This window comes from Salvia splendens, chromosome 7, assembly GCF_004379255.2.
Source record: "Salvia splendens isolate huo1 chromosome 7, SspV2, whole genome shotgun sequence".
In the NCBI taxonomy this organism is placed as follows: domain Eukaryota; kingdom Viridiplantae; phylum Streptophyta; class Magnoliopsida; order Lamiales; family Lamiaceae; genus Salvia; species Salvia splendens.
This window is the reverse complement of record NC_056038.1, coordinates 7,540,225-7,558,792: the sequence shown is the minus strand read 5'-3', so window position 1 is coordinate 7,558,792 and position 18,568 is coordinate 7,540,225. Positions and strand designations below refer to the sequence as shown.

The 18,568-nt window shown below is 42.9% G+C and overlaps 1 protein-coding gene and 1 pseudogene across 2 annotated transcripts; one reads left to right on the top strand and one right to left on the bottom strand.

Annotated features, from left to right (window-relative positions):
* Positions 1–2,864: 2,864 nt before the first annotated feature.
* Positions 2,865–6,571, top strand: LOC121741848 (ATPase GET3B-like). 2 transcript variants are annotated; one of them, XM_042134776.1, is made up of 11 exons: positions 2,865–3,130; positions 3,737–3,918; positions 4,001–4,063; positions 4,154–4,261; positions 4,782–4,856; positions 4,929–4,997; positions 5,062–5,127; positions 5,261–5,335; positions 5,459–5,557; positions 5,835–5,969; positions 6,228–6,571. In XM_042134776.1, the coding sequence occupies exons 1-11, from the start codon at positions 3,001–3,003 to the stop codon at positions 6,363–6,365; spliced, it is 1,140 nt and encodes a 379-aa protein (XP_041990710.1). In that variant the 5' UTR covers positions 2,865–3,000; the 3' UTR covers positions 6,366–6,571. The 2 variants fall into 2 exon arrangements, with proteins under 2 accessions (XP_041990710.1, XP_041990712.1); XM_042134778.1 differs by having other exon boundaries at positions 2,866–3,130; positions 3,743–3,918.
* Positions 6,572–6,712: 141 nt separating this feature from the next.
* Positions 6,713–17,095, bottom strand: LOC121741849 (annotated as a pseudogene).
* Between the last annotated feature and the right edge of the window lie 1,473 nt (positions 17,096–18,568).

The following is an 18,568-nucleotide window of genomic DNA, read 5'->3' as shown; positions in this document are numbered from 1 at the left end:
AATTGATGTATACGAAAAATGAGTTGGGAAAAATTTTCCAAAAATGAAAATGAGCTATTTTTGTTGGACAGATGAATAAAGGAAAGTGTCCATATTTTTATGGTACGGGGAAGTATAATTCAAGGATATGATCCAACTTACTTGTCATAGCATAACTTGAATTAATAGAAAGTCGATATTTCCTTTCTTGCAACTCTGTCGCTTCAGAACCAATTGTGCTGCTCTTGCGGGCAAAAGTCGATATTTTATGTTTCATGAGTAATTCATTTTAATTTATAAAATTAAATAACAGCTGTGCATGGGCATGGACGACGAAGTCCACCTTGGACGTCACACTTTTGCGTCTCAGCACGAAACCCTACCATTTAGTGCCCTAACCTCCCAACACCCAACCACCCAAATTCTCTTTTTAATATCACTATCCATTTTCTAAAATTAAGCCCTGGAGCGTTGCCTGATCATCACATAGTATACTTTAAAATGTACTGTAAAATATTTTGAGACGATCTTTTATACCTATTGCTACTAAATTATTCCTTCCTATATTTCTACATTGCCGACTTAGGGTTTTCAAATTATAAATTTTCAATTTAATTAGCATAATTTCTTTCTATTCTGTACCACTTAGTTTTCTTTATTTAGTTGAATTTCGATGTTCCAGCATGGACTTTTCCAACATAGACAATTTCGTTGAGACAACATTGTATCAAAATTGTTTTATTCTAGATTGGAAAGCTTTGTACTCCCCCCGTCCCGTGCTACTCGCACGTTTACTTTTCGGCACGGAGATTAAGGAATGAGTGTATAGCAAAGTCAACAATTGCGGTTGTAGGTGATAATTTTTACTAAAAATGGAAAGAGTGCAAATAACTTGGGACGCCCAGAAAGGAAATAAGTGCAAGTAACAAGGGACGGAGGGAGTATATTGATTTCACTCAACTACCTACTAGTCTGAGTAGAGGATAATATATAGCTAGGACTAAACTCTTACAGTCTAGGCAAATGTTCTGTTCTTTTCCTTACAAGAAATACTCCTATGAAATAGAGAAGTATATGATTCACATTCACATGATTTACATAGACCATTCATGTGATTGATTATTGACTCCTTAAAGAAAGCTTTCAATAGAAAAGTAGGGTCCATTTCTGCAAGAGAATATATGTATAGGGTGCTGATGAATTTTTGTATGAGGACTAGAAACAGGAATTTTCCTTTTTATCAAATGTTTGGCCCCATATTCTATCTTTTTGCATCATTTCGTTTGTTAATGTATGTCAAAAATATGCCGTGGTAATAGATATTATTGTTGAATTCAGCTTTCTATACCTTTTTTTATTCCGTGTATGCAGTGACGAATCTATTGCATAATTACAGTTGTATTATCAATAATTTTTATTAATGTCATTATTGATCTAGTATAATTTAATAACTGAGAGGTCCAGAGATCAGAGTATCAACAAACAGACCCCCACCGTTACACTCACAATTCACAAATAGTGAAAAATAGTTCTACTCCCTAATCCCTATCGTTCTTTAACTTGAGATGGATAACATAATTGATGGGAAGATAAATTATTAACTTCAGAAAACTTATAATAGTACTAGTACGTAGTACTAAAATTTGGTCTAAAAAGGGACCCCGGTATTTAATACAGAAAGCCCATTTAATAATATTTTGGGCCTACACCGACATGGTCATGATCAACACTTGCTTGGGTACATCCTACTTTTAAACTAGTGTTACCCATTTAATTAGTTGCACAACGACTCCGTCAAAATTTACCATTTGTGATTTAGTTGACTAGTTTCTAGATTAGTACTTATGCAACTAAAGGTTGAAACCCTAATCTCAAAGGCACACTACATTTCGGTTCAACAGTATTATGAGAGGTGTTTAATTAGAGTATGCAGTGACCCGCTAAGGGGAGAGCCGTAACCCACTATCTTGGCAAAATTCTATATATGCAATGTAACATTAAGAAAAATTATTAGTGGTTACTAAAATAAAACATAATTATAGGGCAAAATAAGTAAGGAATAACTAAATGGCAATATAAGACAATGAAAATCTAACCAACATGATTGGCGTGATGGTTCAACGCCTCATTAGGTTCAATCTATGCTTATGTGAATGGAGCAAACTGTTGTCTCCTACCACTTAGTGCACTTATCATTGGGACAAGGAACTAATCATCTTATTGTCGACATGAGTTATACGTTAGGAAACAAAAAAAAATTAAAATTCTGAAACTAGTCTAAGCTAAAAAAATCTCCCTCAACTCAACCCTAGATCATCGACATTGTATTAGCAGTATAGAAGGGGAAGCTATCAAATATCCACAGCTGAAAAATGTTGTGAGCATACACGGACAATTAGGGCATCTTAATAAAGACACACCACTACCGAACGTCGGCGACCTAGAATATAAAACATTACACGGATCCAACTTTACAATATTCTCTTGAACAAGGATGTCAAACTTGTCTTGAATTTTGTCCAACACTAAACGACTAAGGTGAAGTGGGGTAACCACGTAATCACCTTCGGAACTAACACGTTAGCACTGATCCTAATTATAGTCTATGATCTACAGGTCCAAGCAAATAAACTAAAACTTATTGAAATCCTTAAAGATTAGTATTAAAAATACACGTTACATCTATTTCCTCCCTTCGTAATAATTGTCTTACTTTGATTTAATTTAAATTTTAGAAAAGATAAAAGTAAGTTAATGAAATATGATTTCTACTTCAATCGAATAAAGTCCAAATATCTTAATATTCCAGTTTTAATTAATTTAAACCGCATTTTTAATTTAGTCCATGTATATTCTATAAATAATATACTACTAATTTTGAAGTTAGTTTATTCGACATTATTAAACGGCGTCGTCGGCAGCGCCACCTTTCTTTCGACTTAAAGCAGTTCCCCTCTCCCGCCGCTGAAGGAACCACACTTGGATTTGCAGTGAAGAATTTTCGGGAAACCCAATATTGCTATGGCCTCTCTTTTCACTCACATGTCCAAGTCTTTGCCTCACAAACATTCATCTGCTAAACTCAGCAGAAGCATACAACACTTGGTATCAGCTTATATCAATTCAAATCCACTCACCCCATCATTCCAAGGTGCGACTTCCTCTCATTGACACCCGCGGTAATTATGCGCCCTTTCGCAAAGTATTTTGGAGTATTTTGGTTGAATGTTTGGTATTATTGCTTATTTCTTTGGTGAATACTTTTTATATGCGAGGATTGTTGTTTTCCCCCTTTTTTTGATATTGTTTGTATTCGATTATTTTGTAAGTTTCTTGTACTCTAATTTTAGTTCCTTTTAAGAACTTGGGCTGAAATAATCTGAATATGTGTCCACGAAAACAATTTGAAAATGCATGGGTAGTGTAACATAGTTGATTCTCTTAGGCAGAGTATGAGTGCAGACTGAAGATTTAGGTAGTTTTCAACTGCTAGATGCAAAAATGTTTGCTATGACAATGAAACAAAGGCAATTTTTGGTGGAGGAATTTTGAGAAAATGCAAATGTGTTGCTAGAATTTTGAGTTAATCACATGTTTTTTCGTACATAATCTGCGACCTGTATTCATGGCTGACTTTAAATGCTAGTACATGAGTTCCAAGTCCACAAAGCGTACTGTTTTCAATTAAGGCAACCTTTTAATTTTCCCTGGTGTATTTTTATTGCATCAAGATATATGACCACTGCTATGACAAAAGTTGCAGGCTTTGATGAAATGGTTTCTAGCAATCAAAGGAAATTTTATTTGCTTGGTGGGAAAGGTGGTGTTGGGAAGACAAGTTGTGCAGCATCTCTTGCTGTAAAATTAGCCAATCAGGGTCACCCCACTATTGTGGTGTCCACAGATCCTGCCCATTCACTGAGTGATTCTTTTGATCAAGTAATATCTTGTACTCATGTGTGCTTGAGAATTTGATTTTGTCATATAAGACAATGCCATTTGCTCAATGTGTATTCTGTAGAATTTGACTGGAGGGATGCTTGTTCCTGTACAAGGTGTGGATTCTCCATTATATGCTCTTGAGGTATCCATTTCTTGATAAGATGAAAATATCTCTCTTTGTTTAAGCATCTAGCTTATCATGTACTGTAATGTTGTATTTGTCCTATGAAAGTTAAACCCTGAGAAGGCAAGGGAAGAGTTGAGTTCCAAAGGGCAACATGATGAAGGTGCAGTTAGAAACGTCATGGACAGTATGGGCCTCGGGGGGTTTGCTGGCATGGTGAGAACTTTCATTACTTGTTAGTTTGCCTTTAATTCCAGAGATTTGTTTGGTTCCTTGACCTTCTGTGAATTGCTGGTATATTTGACTTCCCATGGTTAATAGATTCATTGATTGCTTTGAATTATGGCATATGTTGTTGCAGACCGATCATTTGTGGATTTATGAGAAAATAAGACATTCAAAGATGAAACTGATGCAATCGTTGCACTTCTGTAGCAAATTAGGCTTTAGTTTCACTTGTGCGGGCTAAAGCCGCCACTGATTTAGGATGATCATGGTGTACTTCGTATCAGATACTTTTTTGTAATTTTCAAATTGGGTCTTGACAGTTTCTTTGAGTTCGACCGAGCTATGTAATGAGTAATATCTTACACTTAGGCTTATTTGTGCTTGTTCTATAATATGTTTAGTTGACTCTCAAATATCTATAGTTAGCATTTTAGGTTTTAGTTGAACTAGATATATGATGTACATTTATGATCTATCCATGTGTGGTACTTGCTTCTTTCATGAGCAGATGGGAGACCTCAAACTTGACGAGCTGTTGGAAACTTCTCCTCCTGGTCTAGATGAAATTGTTGCAATTTCGAAGGCACGTAATTAAATTATTTTTGTTAACCAGTTTCTGAATTAATGCTAATTTATTACTTGTATTATCTTACAGGTCATGAAATTTTTGGACTCACCAGAGTATAGTGAATTCAGGCGCATTGTGTTTGATACGGCTCCCACGGTAAGGGATTAGTCTTTGTTTCTTGGCCGACAGTTGCAGGGCACTGCTAATATGGTTTTTGTAGGGTCACACACTTCGACTATTGTCGTTGCCAGATTTCCTTGATGCATCTATAGGCAAGATGATGAAGGTGAGTGCATTTTTGTGTTTTGCACTTACGGTTTTCCTATGCTCGACTTCTTTACCCTCCCTTTCCCACGCATAAGTTAGCGATTTTGCGAGGAAGTATAGAATTAATATAAAAATTATCCTACTGGATTCAGATCAAGAAGAAGATAGCTTCAGCAACAGCAGCCCTTAAATCTGCATTCGGAAAAGGAGAACCACAGCAAGATGATGTTAGCAAATCTGTGTTTTTTTTGTTTTCTTACTCTCTTTTTAAAATAGGCCTTCGAGTATTTAACACTTTACTATTCAGAAAGTATAACTACAGCTTTATTATTTTTTCTAAATTCGTGCAGAATGACAAGTTAGAGCAGCTAAGGTTAAGCATGGGAAGAGTGCGAGATCTTTTCCGAGACCCAGAGACCACAGAGTTTGTGATCGTAACAATCCCCACTGTAATGAACCTACAAAGATAGTTAATTTTTTATAAGATCAATGAATAACTGGCATTAATTTCTCCTAATTGATCATTGATTTAGCTAGAACTACTTTTGATGCTATAGATGATACTCACAACAGCACGACCATACTTTTCTTATAATTTGATTCACCACACTCAACTGCTGTAACATGCTCTTAATCGATCATTATCCTTATGTGATTCAGAAAAAAGGGTATTCAACATATCCATTTTAAGTTAAACTGACTGCTTCCTGGTGTAATAATGTGTAGGTGATGGCAGTCAATGAATCTTCAAGACTATGTGCATCCTTGAGGAAGGAGATGGTTCCGGTGAACAGACTAGTCGTAAATCAATTGCTACCTCCATCTGCATCTGACTGCAAGTTTTGCTCAATGAGAAAAACGGTAAGATATGAATCAAAACTTGTTTCTCAGCTTTATCTTGATTTTAATTTTGGCCTAGTAAATCAAAAATCGTTTCCAATATGCTTAGATACTTGAATCAGATGAAGTCTTTTCAACAGTTTGAAAAGCACTAATTTACTATTATTTTATGTAAATAGCAAGAAACTAATATTTTAAGAAGCTAATCATAAGAAAGTAAAAAATAAATAAATTACAATATGACAACGTGTCTGACGCTTGTTATTTTATATCCTTTAGGACCAAAGACGTGCTCTTGATAAGATTAAGAAAGACCCGGAGCTGGCTAAACTGAAGCTAATTGAATCGCCCCTAGTTGATGTAGAGATAAGGGGTGTCCCAGCTCTCAAATTTATGGGGGATATGGTTTGGAGATGAAGCACTCATTTTGATAGTTAGTTGTTCTTAATCTCACTTCTATATATGTTTCAAGAAGAAGTTAATTGGATATCTTGTTTATCGTCCCGTTTCACATGCGATGGAGCATCTTGTGATCTGTAGATGGAACTAAGAATCTGACAAATCAAATCTTCTTTCATTTACCTTTTGCAAATCTAATAAAAACAGTTTCTTCTCTGTCTATATTTAATCTCGTATTTCATTGGTAGGCGGGGGATATATCCCCGGAGGCAAGAATTTTGCTTGAATATGATACAACAACACCTAAACTGTTTTCCCACTCATTGCCATCTTAGGATACAAACATAGTATAATTAAGATTTCTAACTCTCACTACTCACTGTATCCCATGACAATGCTTGCCTGAGAATTTTCTTAACTATGAATCTTGCCCTTCCATGTACCTCTCTGCTACAAGAAAATCAAAACCAGCTAGATTCTCTGTAACTATTTCTTCTGGAAAGTGACCAGACAGAAGAAGGCCACCCCTCGACCGAACATACAAGTGGCAATGAGGTATGCCCAACAGGGGTAGTAGTCCTTAAGGTCATAACCTCTCTGTCTGATTGCGCCACATCTTTGAATAAGCCATACCCCAGAATACCTGCAACAGAAGGCAACAGGTGCTGAATTTTCTTACAAATATTTTTTGAGAGTATGACATGCAGGACAGCTCCTACCTTTCTGCATTTGCAAGCAGGAATGCTTCCAAAGCCCATTTTGTGTAGCAATAGTCTCCTATTTTTGATGCGAATGAGTCAGCATCTTGGTTGGCAATGAGACTAAGAACAACAGGAAGCAACACTGACCACCGAGGAGGTGAAAAAACACAGGATATATTCAAGACTAAAAAATACTCAAAAAACACACTCTCAGAGAAGACAATATTGCGCACCAGTTGGGCTGGAGCGGGTTCGTAGTAGATTGCAAGAACGTAGGCTATGCCAGTAACACAGTATACGAGACACAGCAAGACCAGGTAGTTTTAAAAAATGGTAGACCTGGGATTGTTGAAGAAATAGAACATTGATGGATAGACAGCGGGCTTTATGATGGTGCTGAAACGATCGACCGAGTCCTTTGCTAGGAAATAAGCCAAGCTGCTCATGCCAGAACCACTCTCTCTCCAGTAATGCAACTTGTCCAGAGAAAAGGATCTCAAAGCAGCAATCTTGGTGAGCAGGGCTATACAAACATTGGTAAGCATCAGTTTAGTAGTGTTGTACATTCCATGTCTCGTTTAAGACAGTGAAAATATTTTTATGGAATTCATGGCTTACACACTCCAATGACTGTATGTATACAGATATCCTGATGAGCCAAAGGTTTCATCGCTCATTTTTGCAAGTGTTCCTAAGCAGATTCCTGCCATTAGTAGGATCAGATAGTCCACAGCTTGTGTTCTGGATTCTCTTAGTCGCTGTTTTCCGAGTCTGAGATTAAACTTTAGTGCATCAGAAATCAAGAGGTGAGATGCTACTGCGTTTCCTCATCAATTTAAGCTTTCATCTCATACAATCTTAGATTATGCTTATAGTAGGGAAAAGTTTCCACCAAAATGAATGTAAATATTACCTCCCTAAGAGCATCTCCAGTGGCGGCCTTCCGGTAGGACGTCGGGTCGGACGTGCGGAAGGGCGTTGGGGACGTCCGCCATTGGAGCGTCGAAGGTCGGATACGGACGTCCCGTGAGGACGTCGGGTGTCCTCGGACGTCGGCGCGACGGGCGGGCGGACGTCCGCCATTGTGGCGTCCAGTCGGACGTCCGGTCGGACGTCCCGTTTTTAATTTTTTTTTTTTTTAAACTCTATATATACGGCTCGTATTCTCGGTCAAATTTTATTTCCGTAAATGTAAATTGTTTTATTTGTAAATGTATGATTTTTTTTTATTGCGGGATGTCCTAGTGGAAGGGCGATGGGAAGGGCGGATTGTGCAGGGGATGTCCTAGTGACGTGGCAGTGGGATGAGAAGTCCTAGTGACGTGGCAGGAGATGTTTTTGAGATGTCCTAGTGGATGTCCTAATGGGACATCCGCCCACTGGAGATGCTCTAAGAAAACATTATACTGCATCACGACGTTTGGTGTCTCTCGATTAGACAAGTCTTGTGACCTGTTGAAATTAAGCCATATGTGATCATTCTTTTGGCCTACGGTAAACTTAACATCCTGCCAAAGATCTCCGGCAAAAGACTGCTCTGGCATAGAAGTACTGGCAGGCGTCATTCCTCCATGGGATGAGTCATCAGCGGAAACAGATGACACCCCTGCAGAATCTAGCATGTCGGGTGGTACAGGATAACCATTGTGAAGCATCCATCTGAGGGGAAGCTCCTTAAATTTAACTGCCGCATTTGCACTTGGTTTCACTATTCCTTCCAATATGTCAATGTAATAATCAGGAGGATTCACTCTTTCAGGGACAACGATCCCTAGACCAGAAAAGTAGTCCTCGACTTTCTTCACTGGTCCGTGATACACCGTACGGCCTCCCTTAGCTAAAAGTATCAAATCATCGAACATCCTGTATAATGTGTAACTACAGAAAGAAATGGTCACTGATTAGCATAAAAAATCTGACACCTTAACTTTCTCGAATAATAGACCCACTTAGCTCATAAATAGTGATAGACTCCCTAGATTTACCTTGGTTGGTGAACCACCATGCATATATTTACTCCTTCAAGAGCTTCACGATGTAGGGCTCTGAGGAGTAGCAGAGAAGAAGAACTGTCTAGGCCAGACGTAGGCTCATCTAAGATTAGCAGTGAAGGCTCCATAACCATTTCAAGTCCGACATTGACTCGTTTCCTCTGACCTCCAGAGATTCCTCTTTTCTCGACTGTTCCAACTAGGGAGTCCCTAATGCGCTGCAACCCTAGGGACTCAATTACTCTCTCAACAACTAGAACTTTCTCAAAATTTTCAAGAACAGCTGCGAGTCTAAAGAAATTTTAGGGATTAGAAGATCACGAAATCCATGATTATAAACATAGCATGAGTAATCATATAAGTTAGCAGAAATGTACCTGCATCTAGCACTGAACCAGAGATTCTCCTCCACTGTCAAATTTCCATGAACTATATCATCTTGAGGAACATATCCAATAATTCTTTTATATGACTGCATAGGTTCATTCTTGCCATTGATGAGGATGGAGCCGGTGATAGTGCATCCAGCAGCTTTTCCCAGCAAGGCTGAGAGGAATGTTGTCTTCCCAGCACCTGACGGACCCATGACAGCAGAAACGTGGCCAGGTACGAGCTTCCCTGTCACACACCTCAAGAGATGCTTGTTTTTACCCTTCAACGTAAGAGTCAAGTCTTGGAAGAACACCTCAATAGGTGGCCTACTCGAGAATTCTAAATCGGAAGCCATGGATATGACACCGGAGAATGTCATATTCTTGGTCTGTTCCTGCATCTGCTTCTCCTTCTCGATCTGGCCGTACGCATACTTGAAGATCTGTGATACGGTCAACAGCCTAGGTGGATGGAAGGTGTACACCCGCCGCAAAAAGGGGAAAGAGGTTGGAGGTGGCGAGGAAAAGAAGGGAGCCGGCGCAGGGGTTTGAAGAAGTCAGCCACCCAGCTCGGCAGCAGTTCAGCCGTTTCCTACTTTCATGCATTCCTAGTTTTATGCTTTTTAGTTAAGCTGCGTTTAGTATAAATAAATGTAATTAGGGAGTTCAATTCATCTTGGATAGATCATTTGTAATTAGACGACTTAGTCGTAGGCCTCTGCGGAGGAGTGTTCTTCATTATTCTTATTTGCAATACAAGTGATCGAATTCCATACATTACTAGCCTTACGCTTGGCATATCGTAATTCCGTGCACATCTCGTGCTCCCTACCCCTCCCCTCGCCTTTCACTCCTAACAATTGGTGCGGTGAACGATGGTTAACTCAAGGGCGGACTCACGACTGGAGGAATTGGAGAAGGCGACCGGGGATCTGCGTCAGAGCAATCTTTCATTGGACACGACTGTCAAGGAACTCAACACTCAGTTCCGCCACACGGAGGACCGGGTAGCCGAGGTCCGTTCCGAACTCACGGCCATGCTCCTGGAGATGCGAGCAGGCTTCGCGTCCCTGAAACTCAAGGATGCATCCAACCCCAAGGATGGCTCCACTTCAGCGAACCACGCCTCAAAAACAGCGACGGCCGGGGGCGCCTCGGTGTCGCCCATGCCCACATTCGATGGTTCTGATGCCCTCGCTTGGCTGGCACGAGCTGAGCAGTATTTCTTGATCACCGGGACCGGCCCCGAGGATCGGGTGGGCTTGGCGATGGTGGCACTGGCGGGAGAGGCCCTGTCGTGGTACCAATTGCTGCGACACCGAGTCCCGGATCTGACATGGGCTCGATTCGCAAGAGAGCTGATGAAGCGTTTCGGAGTCACCGCGGCCCTGAACGAATATGAAGCATTCGCGGCGGTAAGACGCACCGGGTCGCTGGCGGAATTTGTGGCGGCCTTTGAGGCGCGCCTTGCACAGGTACCGGACATCTCGTGCCAGCAATACCTGGGTTTTTTCATGGCTGCCCTCCGACCCGAGGTGCGGCTGCAAATGAAGGCCGCCAAAATCACGACCTATGAGGATGCGGTCGAAATGGCCCTAGACCTCGACATCGTGGCATCGGCCCAACCTCAGCGGCCTACCCCCTCCCAAACCACGGTCCAGACGCACTCTTACCTGAGCCACTCAAATCGGTCAGCCACGAAAGGGTATTCCCCGAACCCCTCGTACTCGACAGCCTCGTCGAAGCCAGTCTCCAAACGCTTTCGGAATGTGTCTCCGGAGGAATATAGGCGGCATATTGCAGCAGGGACCTGTGTCAAGTGCGGCTTAAAGTTTGGGCCAGCTCACCGATGCCCACCCAGGACTCTCAACGTCATGATTTGCGAAGAACATGAGGACTCTGCCGCGGACTCCGACCCCGACGAAGAGGAAGTGATGGAACCCGGGGCGGAGCCGCAACTGTCGGTGTTGTCCCTGAACGGTCTGGACACGGCAAACACGATGAAGCTCTTTGGAGGAATCGCCTCCCATCCGGTTAAGGTGATGATCGATAGCGGGGCGAATTACTGCTTCATCTCCGAGCAGTGCGCCCAGCGGCTCGCGCTGCCGGTCACACCGACCTCGCCGTACTCGGTGGTTCTGGGAGACGGCTCCACCCGACAGGCTGCAGGGATGTGTAGACATGTGTCTCTAGTATTGGAAAACGAGGAGTTTGTAGTATCGTGCTATGTATTTCCCCTCCGGAACATCGACGTCATTTTGGGGGTCGCATGGCTCGCGTCCCTCGGCTATGTCATGGCGAATTGGTAGCGTTCGACCATGGACTTCCGAGTACACGGCCGCCCCGTCTCACTTAAGGGCGACCCGTCCCTCATGCGCCGGGCTTGTTCCACTCGCGACCTCCGCGGCCTCGAGGAGAGTGACTGTTGTTGGGTCCTTCGGGCAATGGAAAAGGGGGCGGCGGCGGAACCTTTCGGCCTCGATTCGGCCTTATCCGCGGCGGCCAGATCGCAAATCCTGGGATTGATCGGGGAGTTTCCAGACACCACACGGGAATCCGCCGGCTTGCCTCCTCACCGCCGCACCGATCACAGGATCCCGCTCGTCCCAGACACCAACCCGGTTTCCGTGCGCCCCTACCGGTACAATCACCTGCAGAAGGACGAGATGGAGAAGCTCGTGGCCGAGATGCTGGCCTCTGGAGTCATCCAACCTAGCACCGGCCCATTCTCGAGCCCGGTTCTCCTCGTGCGCAAGAAAGATGGTTCGTGGCGTTTCTGCGTGGACTACAGGGAACTCAATAAGCATACAGTGCCGGACAAATACCCTATCCCAGTGATACAGGAACTCCTGGACGAGCTACACGGGGCCAAGTGGTTTAGCAAAATCGATCTCAAGGCGGGATACCACCAGATTCGGGTGGCAGCGGCCGACATCCCGAAAACGGCTTTTCGCACCCACTCCGGCCACTACGAGTTCGTAGTGATGCCATTCGGCCTCACCAACGGCCCGGCCACCTTCCAGAGCCTGATGAACGACATTTTCCGACCGGCCGTGCGGAAATTCGTCTTAGTTTTCTTTGACAACATCCTTGTCTACAGCGCCACATGGGCGGAACACATGCGCCACCTCCGCAAGGTCTTCGAGGTGCTCAACACGCACTCCCTCGTCGTCAATGCAAAAAAATGCCTTTTTGGCCGGACTAGCGTCGAGTACCTCGGCCACATTGTGTCTTTCGACGGGGTGAGGATGGACCCGGCCAAGATCTCGGCTGTCCTTCGCTGGCCGACGCCGAAATCCCTGAAGTGTGTGCGCGGGTTCCTGGGCCTAACAGGGTACTACCGCCGGTTTATCAAGGACTACGGCAAGATCGCCAAACTGTTGGGCTATGACTTCACCATCATCTACAAAGAGGGAAAGCTGAATCGGGCAGCAGACGCCCTATCCCGCCGCGACGACGACACGCTGGAACTATCGGCGATTTCGATCCCGTCGTGGCCCGAGTGGTCCTCGGTCCAATCGACTCTCGGCCTCCGACCCGGCACTCGCAAAGATCAAGACCGCGCTGGAGGCCGGCCAGCCAAGCGCCCCTCACTACAAGCTGATCCACGGAACCCTGTTCTACAAGGGCCGGATAGTCGTCCCACCCGGCTCGCCGTGGATCCCGCGGCTGCTCGGCGAATTCCATGTCACGCCCACAGGCGGCCACTCAGGAGCCTACCGCACGTATCGCCGCATCGCCTCGAATGTTTACTGGCCTGGGATGGTGAAACAGGTCACTAATTTCGTCGCGGCATGCGCGACGTGCCAGCGACACAAATCTGAAACCAAGTCCCCGGCCGGACTGCTCCAGCCATTACCGATTCCGGATCGAATCTGGGAAGACATTAGTATGGACTTCGTGTCGGGGCTGCCTAGGGCGGGGGGTCTGGACTGCATTTTCGTCATCGTCGACCGCCTCTCCAAGTATGCTCATTTTATCGGCCACCGACACCCTTTCACGGCCCGCCAAGTCGCGGAATTATTCACCCACGAGGTGGTTCGCCTCCACGGCATTCCTCGGTCGATCGTTTCAGATCGCGACCCTATCTTCCTCAGCTCATTCTGGAAGGAGTTGTTTCGGGCCACAGGAACCATGCTTAAGATGAGCTCCGCCTACCACCCCGAGACAGATGGCCAAACGGAGGTACTCAACCGTTGTCTGCAAACATATTTGCGCTGTTTCTCCTCTGATCGGCCCAAACAATGGAACAAATGGCTGGGCTGGGCTGAATACTGCTACAACACGAGCACGCACTCGGCTTCGGGCATGACACCATTCGAGGCGGTGTACGGCCGACCCCGCCCACGCTGCACGCCTTTCTGCCCGGGGAGATTCGGGCACAATCCGTGCTAGATACTCTTCGCTCTCGCGACGAGATGCTCAAGCTGCTGCGCCGTCACTTAGGGCGAGCCCAGGACCGCATGACGACTGTCGCAAACAAACGGCGTCGGGACGTCGAGTTCAGCGTGGGGGATATGGTCTACTTGAAATTTTGGCCGCACCGTCAGTCCTCCCTGTTCAGTGGCCGCAACAGGAAGTTAGCACCCCGGTTCTTTGGCCCCTTTCGAATTGAGGCGCGCATAGGCACGACGGCTTATCGCCTGAAGCTCCCCGACTCGGCCCGCATTCACCCGGTGTTCCATGTCTCACTCCTCAAACGGGCCGTGGGAGACGCACCGGTGGAGGCCACGCTGCCCGATAGCCTGGTCGATGCCGCGCCACTCTTCCTTCCGGACAAAGTGCTGGCACGCCGGACTGAGCGCCGAGATGACGATACCGTCGACCAGGTCCTCATTAGTTGGGTCGGCCTGGGGGATGACGAGGCAACTTGGATGGACGAGGTGGACATCCGAGGACAGTTTCCTTTCTTCAGCCTTGCGGACAAGGCTGTTCCGACGGGCGGGGCAATTGATACGGTCAACAGCCTAGGTGGATGGAAGGTGTACACCCGCCGCAAAAAGGGGAAAGAGGTTGGAGGCGGCGAGGAAAAGAAGGGAGCCGGCGCAGGGGTTTGAAGAAGTCAGCCACCCAGCTCGGCAGCAGTTCAGCCGTTTCCTACTTTCATGCATTCCTAGTTTTATGCTTTTTAGTTAAGCTGCGTTTAGTATAAATAAATGTAATTAGGGAGTTCAATTCATCTTGGATAGATCATTTGTAATTGGACGACTTAGTCGTAGGCCTCTGCGGAGGAGTGTTCTTCATTATTCTTGTTTGCAATACAAGTGATCGAATTCCATTCATTACTAGCCTTACGCTTGGCATATCGTAATTCCGTGCACATCTCGTGCTCCCTACCCCTCCCCTCCCCTCGCCTTTCACTCCTAACAATCTGGCTGCGCGTGTGCAGCTGCTTCCCCTTCCCATGCTTTTTCAGATTCTTGTCTCCGATCTCCACGTTGAACCCCTCATCATTATCAGGATTCTCTTCGAGGTCACGCAGCATCTTGGTTAAGTTGCTTTCCTTTTTCCTTTTCCCTTTTGAGTCACCAGACATTGCAGGCAATGTGCCATCCGATCCCGGTTTAGGTTGTCCGGAGCCTTTATGCGGCTCGTTCAGCACGGACTTCTTACGCGAGAATGTCCGTGACAACTGTGCCGTGAGCTCAGCACTTTTCCTTGCAACATCTTTGGCTGACTTCCATCTCTCCCTTGCCTGCACCGTTTCCCGAGCGCTCCTAGCAGCAGCTTCTCTCGACTTGGCCTGCCTCTTCTCTCTATCACTCAGGACTTGACCCGAGCAGTTGTATATGATGAGAAGGATCATAGTGATCCCACCCTACACCAACACCAACCCACATTTCAACGAAATCCTTCGTCTCTTACAAGATCTAATGAAGCACAGTCGAAGAAGCTTACAAAGAAGATGAGTCCGTAAGCCGTGATATTCTGATTCTCAGTTTGATGGTGACAGCCTGCGAGCTGATAGCACTCTGCAAACTCATCCATGATCAGATTCATAACTGATCAAGACACACACACAAACACAAGATTTGACTTACGCATTTGAGCAGTGGAACCAGACCTACAGAAATGTCTGTAACACATTGAAGAAGAAGAAGTTATGAGTAGGAGAGTGATGCTGATGATGTATGTTAAAAAGCAGGAGATAGAAATACCCTTTGGTGCAGGGGTTCTTTTGGCTGGTGGTGGGACAGTAGAATCCTCCGGAACAGAACAACGGGTAGCCAGAAGTAAAATCAGACCACATGTCAACGCCGCCACAGCTGTGGTTGGCCTGCCCTGGAGGTAGTTGATAACGGTACCTTCCAAATTTTCTTGAGTGTCAACATCAATTATTGGAAATGGATTTGCAGTAGGAAATGAAGACTTACGGAGCACAGACACCGGTGGCTTGATTAAGTTGAGCTCGAGGGCAGTAGGCTCCCAAGGGGCAGGCTTGAAATCACAATTTTGAACTAGTAAGTATTATAGTTATAGATAAGTTGAGTGGAAGTGAAAGAGACTCACGTACCATGCAAGTAAGGCCAAGAGGGCAGAAGAAGCCAGGGCAACAAGGCTGACAGTCAAGAACCCTATCCGGTATCACTTTGTCATTTTTGATGTCAACCTTATCTTCCTTCTTGACATTGCAGGACCACCCGGGCTCGCACCCATTGGGCCATGCTGACATGTTGCAGCTCCTGTTAGGCCTCAGACGATATTTGCTCTTCACTTCTCCGCCGTCTTCCCCTAACAGACTCTGCCCGTAGAACTTCATCTCCGCCGCCGTGCACAGCCGCTGCATAGCATCTGCACATGCAACCATTCACCAAACCATCAAACATTTATATGCAAAACTAGTTTTAAATGCAGAACACAGAACCATATCACGAAGGTCATTGTTCATTATTAGTTTGTTTTTTAGTTCATTTAAAAAATTTCTGTGTTATGGTTCATTCATCTATTGCAAGGAAGATTTTAATGAACTAAAAACAAACTAATAGTGAACTCCGTATTATCTAACAATGACCTTCCGTGTTTTGGTTCTGAGTTGTGCATTGATCAAAATATACATGCCTTTGTCGCCTTTAACGCATTCCGCCAGAAACTTGGTGTTCTTGGAGAAATTAAACGCCTTATCCCATTCAGCATCCCTACAACAATCACCAAACCAAATCAAGAAATGAGCATGAGAGGATGTTTGGTTAATGAATCACGTACATATCTCTGATGCAGAACTTGAGATGCTTCTTGACGTCGGGGCCGAAGAAGGCGGAGAAATTGTTGAAGCGTTTGAACATGGCCTGCGACAGGAGCTGCATGGCCGCAGGGTTATCGGCCGTGGCAGTGGGGTCGTCGGCGGCTGCGGCATCAGGGTCGGCGGGGGCAGCCGCGGCAGCGGGGTCTTGCGCATGTGCCAGCCATGCCTGATCACCCAACACAAGGATTAGCGCGACTGCTATTGCCGACGGCAATATTCTCATTCGGAGCATCGTGTCATTCTCATTTGTTTTGATTCAAGAAACTCGTCTTCTTCCTGGGTTTCTGTTTTTTCTAGAGAGACGAGAAATGGCGGGGAGATGATTTAGGAGTTGGACAGTGTGGACCGTTGGATTGACTTTCAATATCTTTTGTTTTCCTCTTAAATTTATTTTATAAGGAACATAGATGCGGAATTAAAATATATTTATTCAATGTTTGCACAAATTATATAAGGAGCCGTAAATTAAAGCAAAATAGAACAATCGCATACAAATTATATTTTCACAATTTTAAATAACTTTTAACGTGTATGATTGAAAAAAAAAACTCATTTGATGTGATGGAGAAAGTATTAACTAAACGGTCTAATTGTGAGGCCATGCATTATGTTTAAAGCATGTTAAATAAAGGGAAAACAATTTTAGAGATTAGTATTACACTAATACATTTATCATTAAATTATTCTACTCCACCATTTTTTGATTCATTAAATTATTGTACTAATACGTTTTGTTTCTTTATGTCATTTTACAACTTTTTTGTTTATTAAGTCCTTATACAAATGCATTTTGATTTAAGAACTTTTTATATTTTTGTTGGATTTTTATTCAAAAAAACTTCATAATTAATTAAATTTTTTTTATTAATTAAATTTATTTATTTTTCAATTTTTCATACTATTTATTTTGAAATTATTTTAGTTGCAATTCGACTTAAGAATCATAGAGAAAATAAAAAATTTATTTATATTTCCCGTTTTCAACTTATAAATTTATTATTTTTTCAATGACAATATTATAACTAAATTAATTAAAAAATAAATAAGAGCAAAAAGAAAAATAATAAATTTAATTCACACGAGAAAAGTTAATTATTTATGAAATCTATTAAATGAAAATTACCAAAGAACCTTTTAAATTAGAGTGAACTACATAAATAAAATTGCACCTGAACTTTGAGGTTGGGATACTTCTTGGAGTTGGGAGTAATCTCACCCATAGCACTTTTTCACTGTTTGGCCTATTTTTTCACTGAAAATATTCTTCAAGGCATGGAGGATATTTTTGGACTTTCATAAAATTGAGGTACCTATGTACTGGGTATGATAGTGTTCTATCTTTCTCTAATATTGGATATGATATTTATATATAGTTTGGAAAACCTGAAATAATATTTTTTCTCTTCACTTTTCAATCAATTTATATCAAATCCTATTTCTCTCTTCTTCTTAAACTCTTAGAAAGTAAAAAATTATAATAAAATAATACTACTCTGAAATTATTACATATATTAAGTATAAAAATTAAAATTACAAATCTAATTAAAATGATTTTTAGCTAAATTTATTTTGCTTCTAATTCAATTATTTTTTAATTAAAAATTAAAAATTTAATTATTTAAATAATTTGTAACTAAATGACATATTTAAAATACATATACTATATTGGACTTTGATTATGTAAAAAGTAATAAAAATGTAAACAAAAGTGAAAGAGAGAGAAAGATAGATTTTTTTCCAATAAATATATAATTTTAATTTTTATAATTAATACAGTATATTTAAGAATTTGGTACTATTTTTTTATTTAACTATCTTTCCAAAATTATGTGAGAAAGAGAGAATATTTGACATAAAGTAATTGTAAAAGTGAAGTGAAAAAAATCATTTCAGGTACCCAAACTATAAGAAAAAT

Coding starts and splice junctions, on each gene's coding strand:
- LOC121741848 (XM_042134776.1), top strand. CDS start 3,001: ATGGCCTCTCTTTTCACTCACATGTCCAAGTCTTTGCCTCACAAACAT. Junction 4,857..4,928: donor AAATTGTTGCAATTTCGAAG/GCACGTAATTAA, acceptor ATTATCTTACAG/GTCATGAAATTTTTGGACTC. Junction 4,998..5,061: donor TGTTTGATACGGCTCCCACG/GTAAGGGATTAG, acceptor TGGTTTTTGTAG/GGTCACACACTTCGACTATT.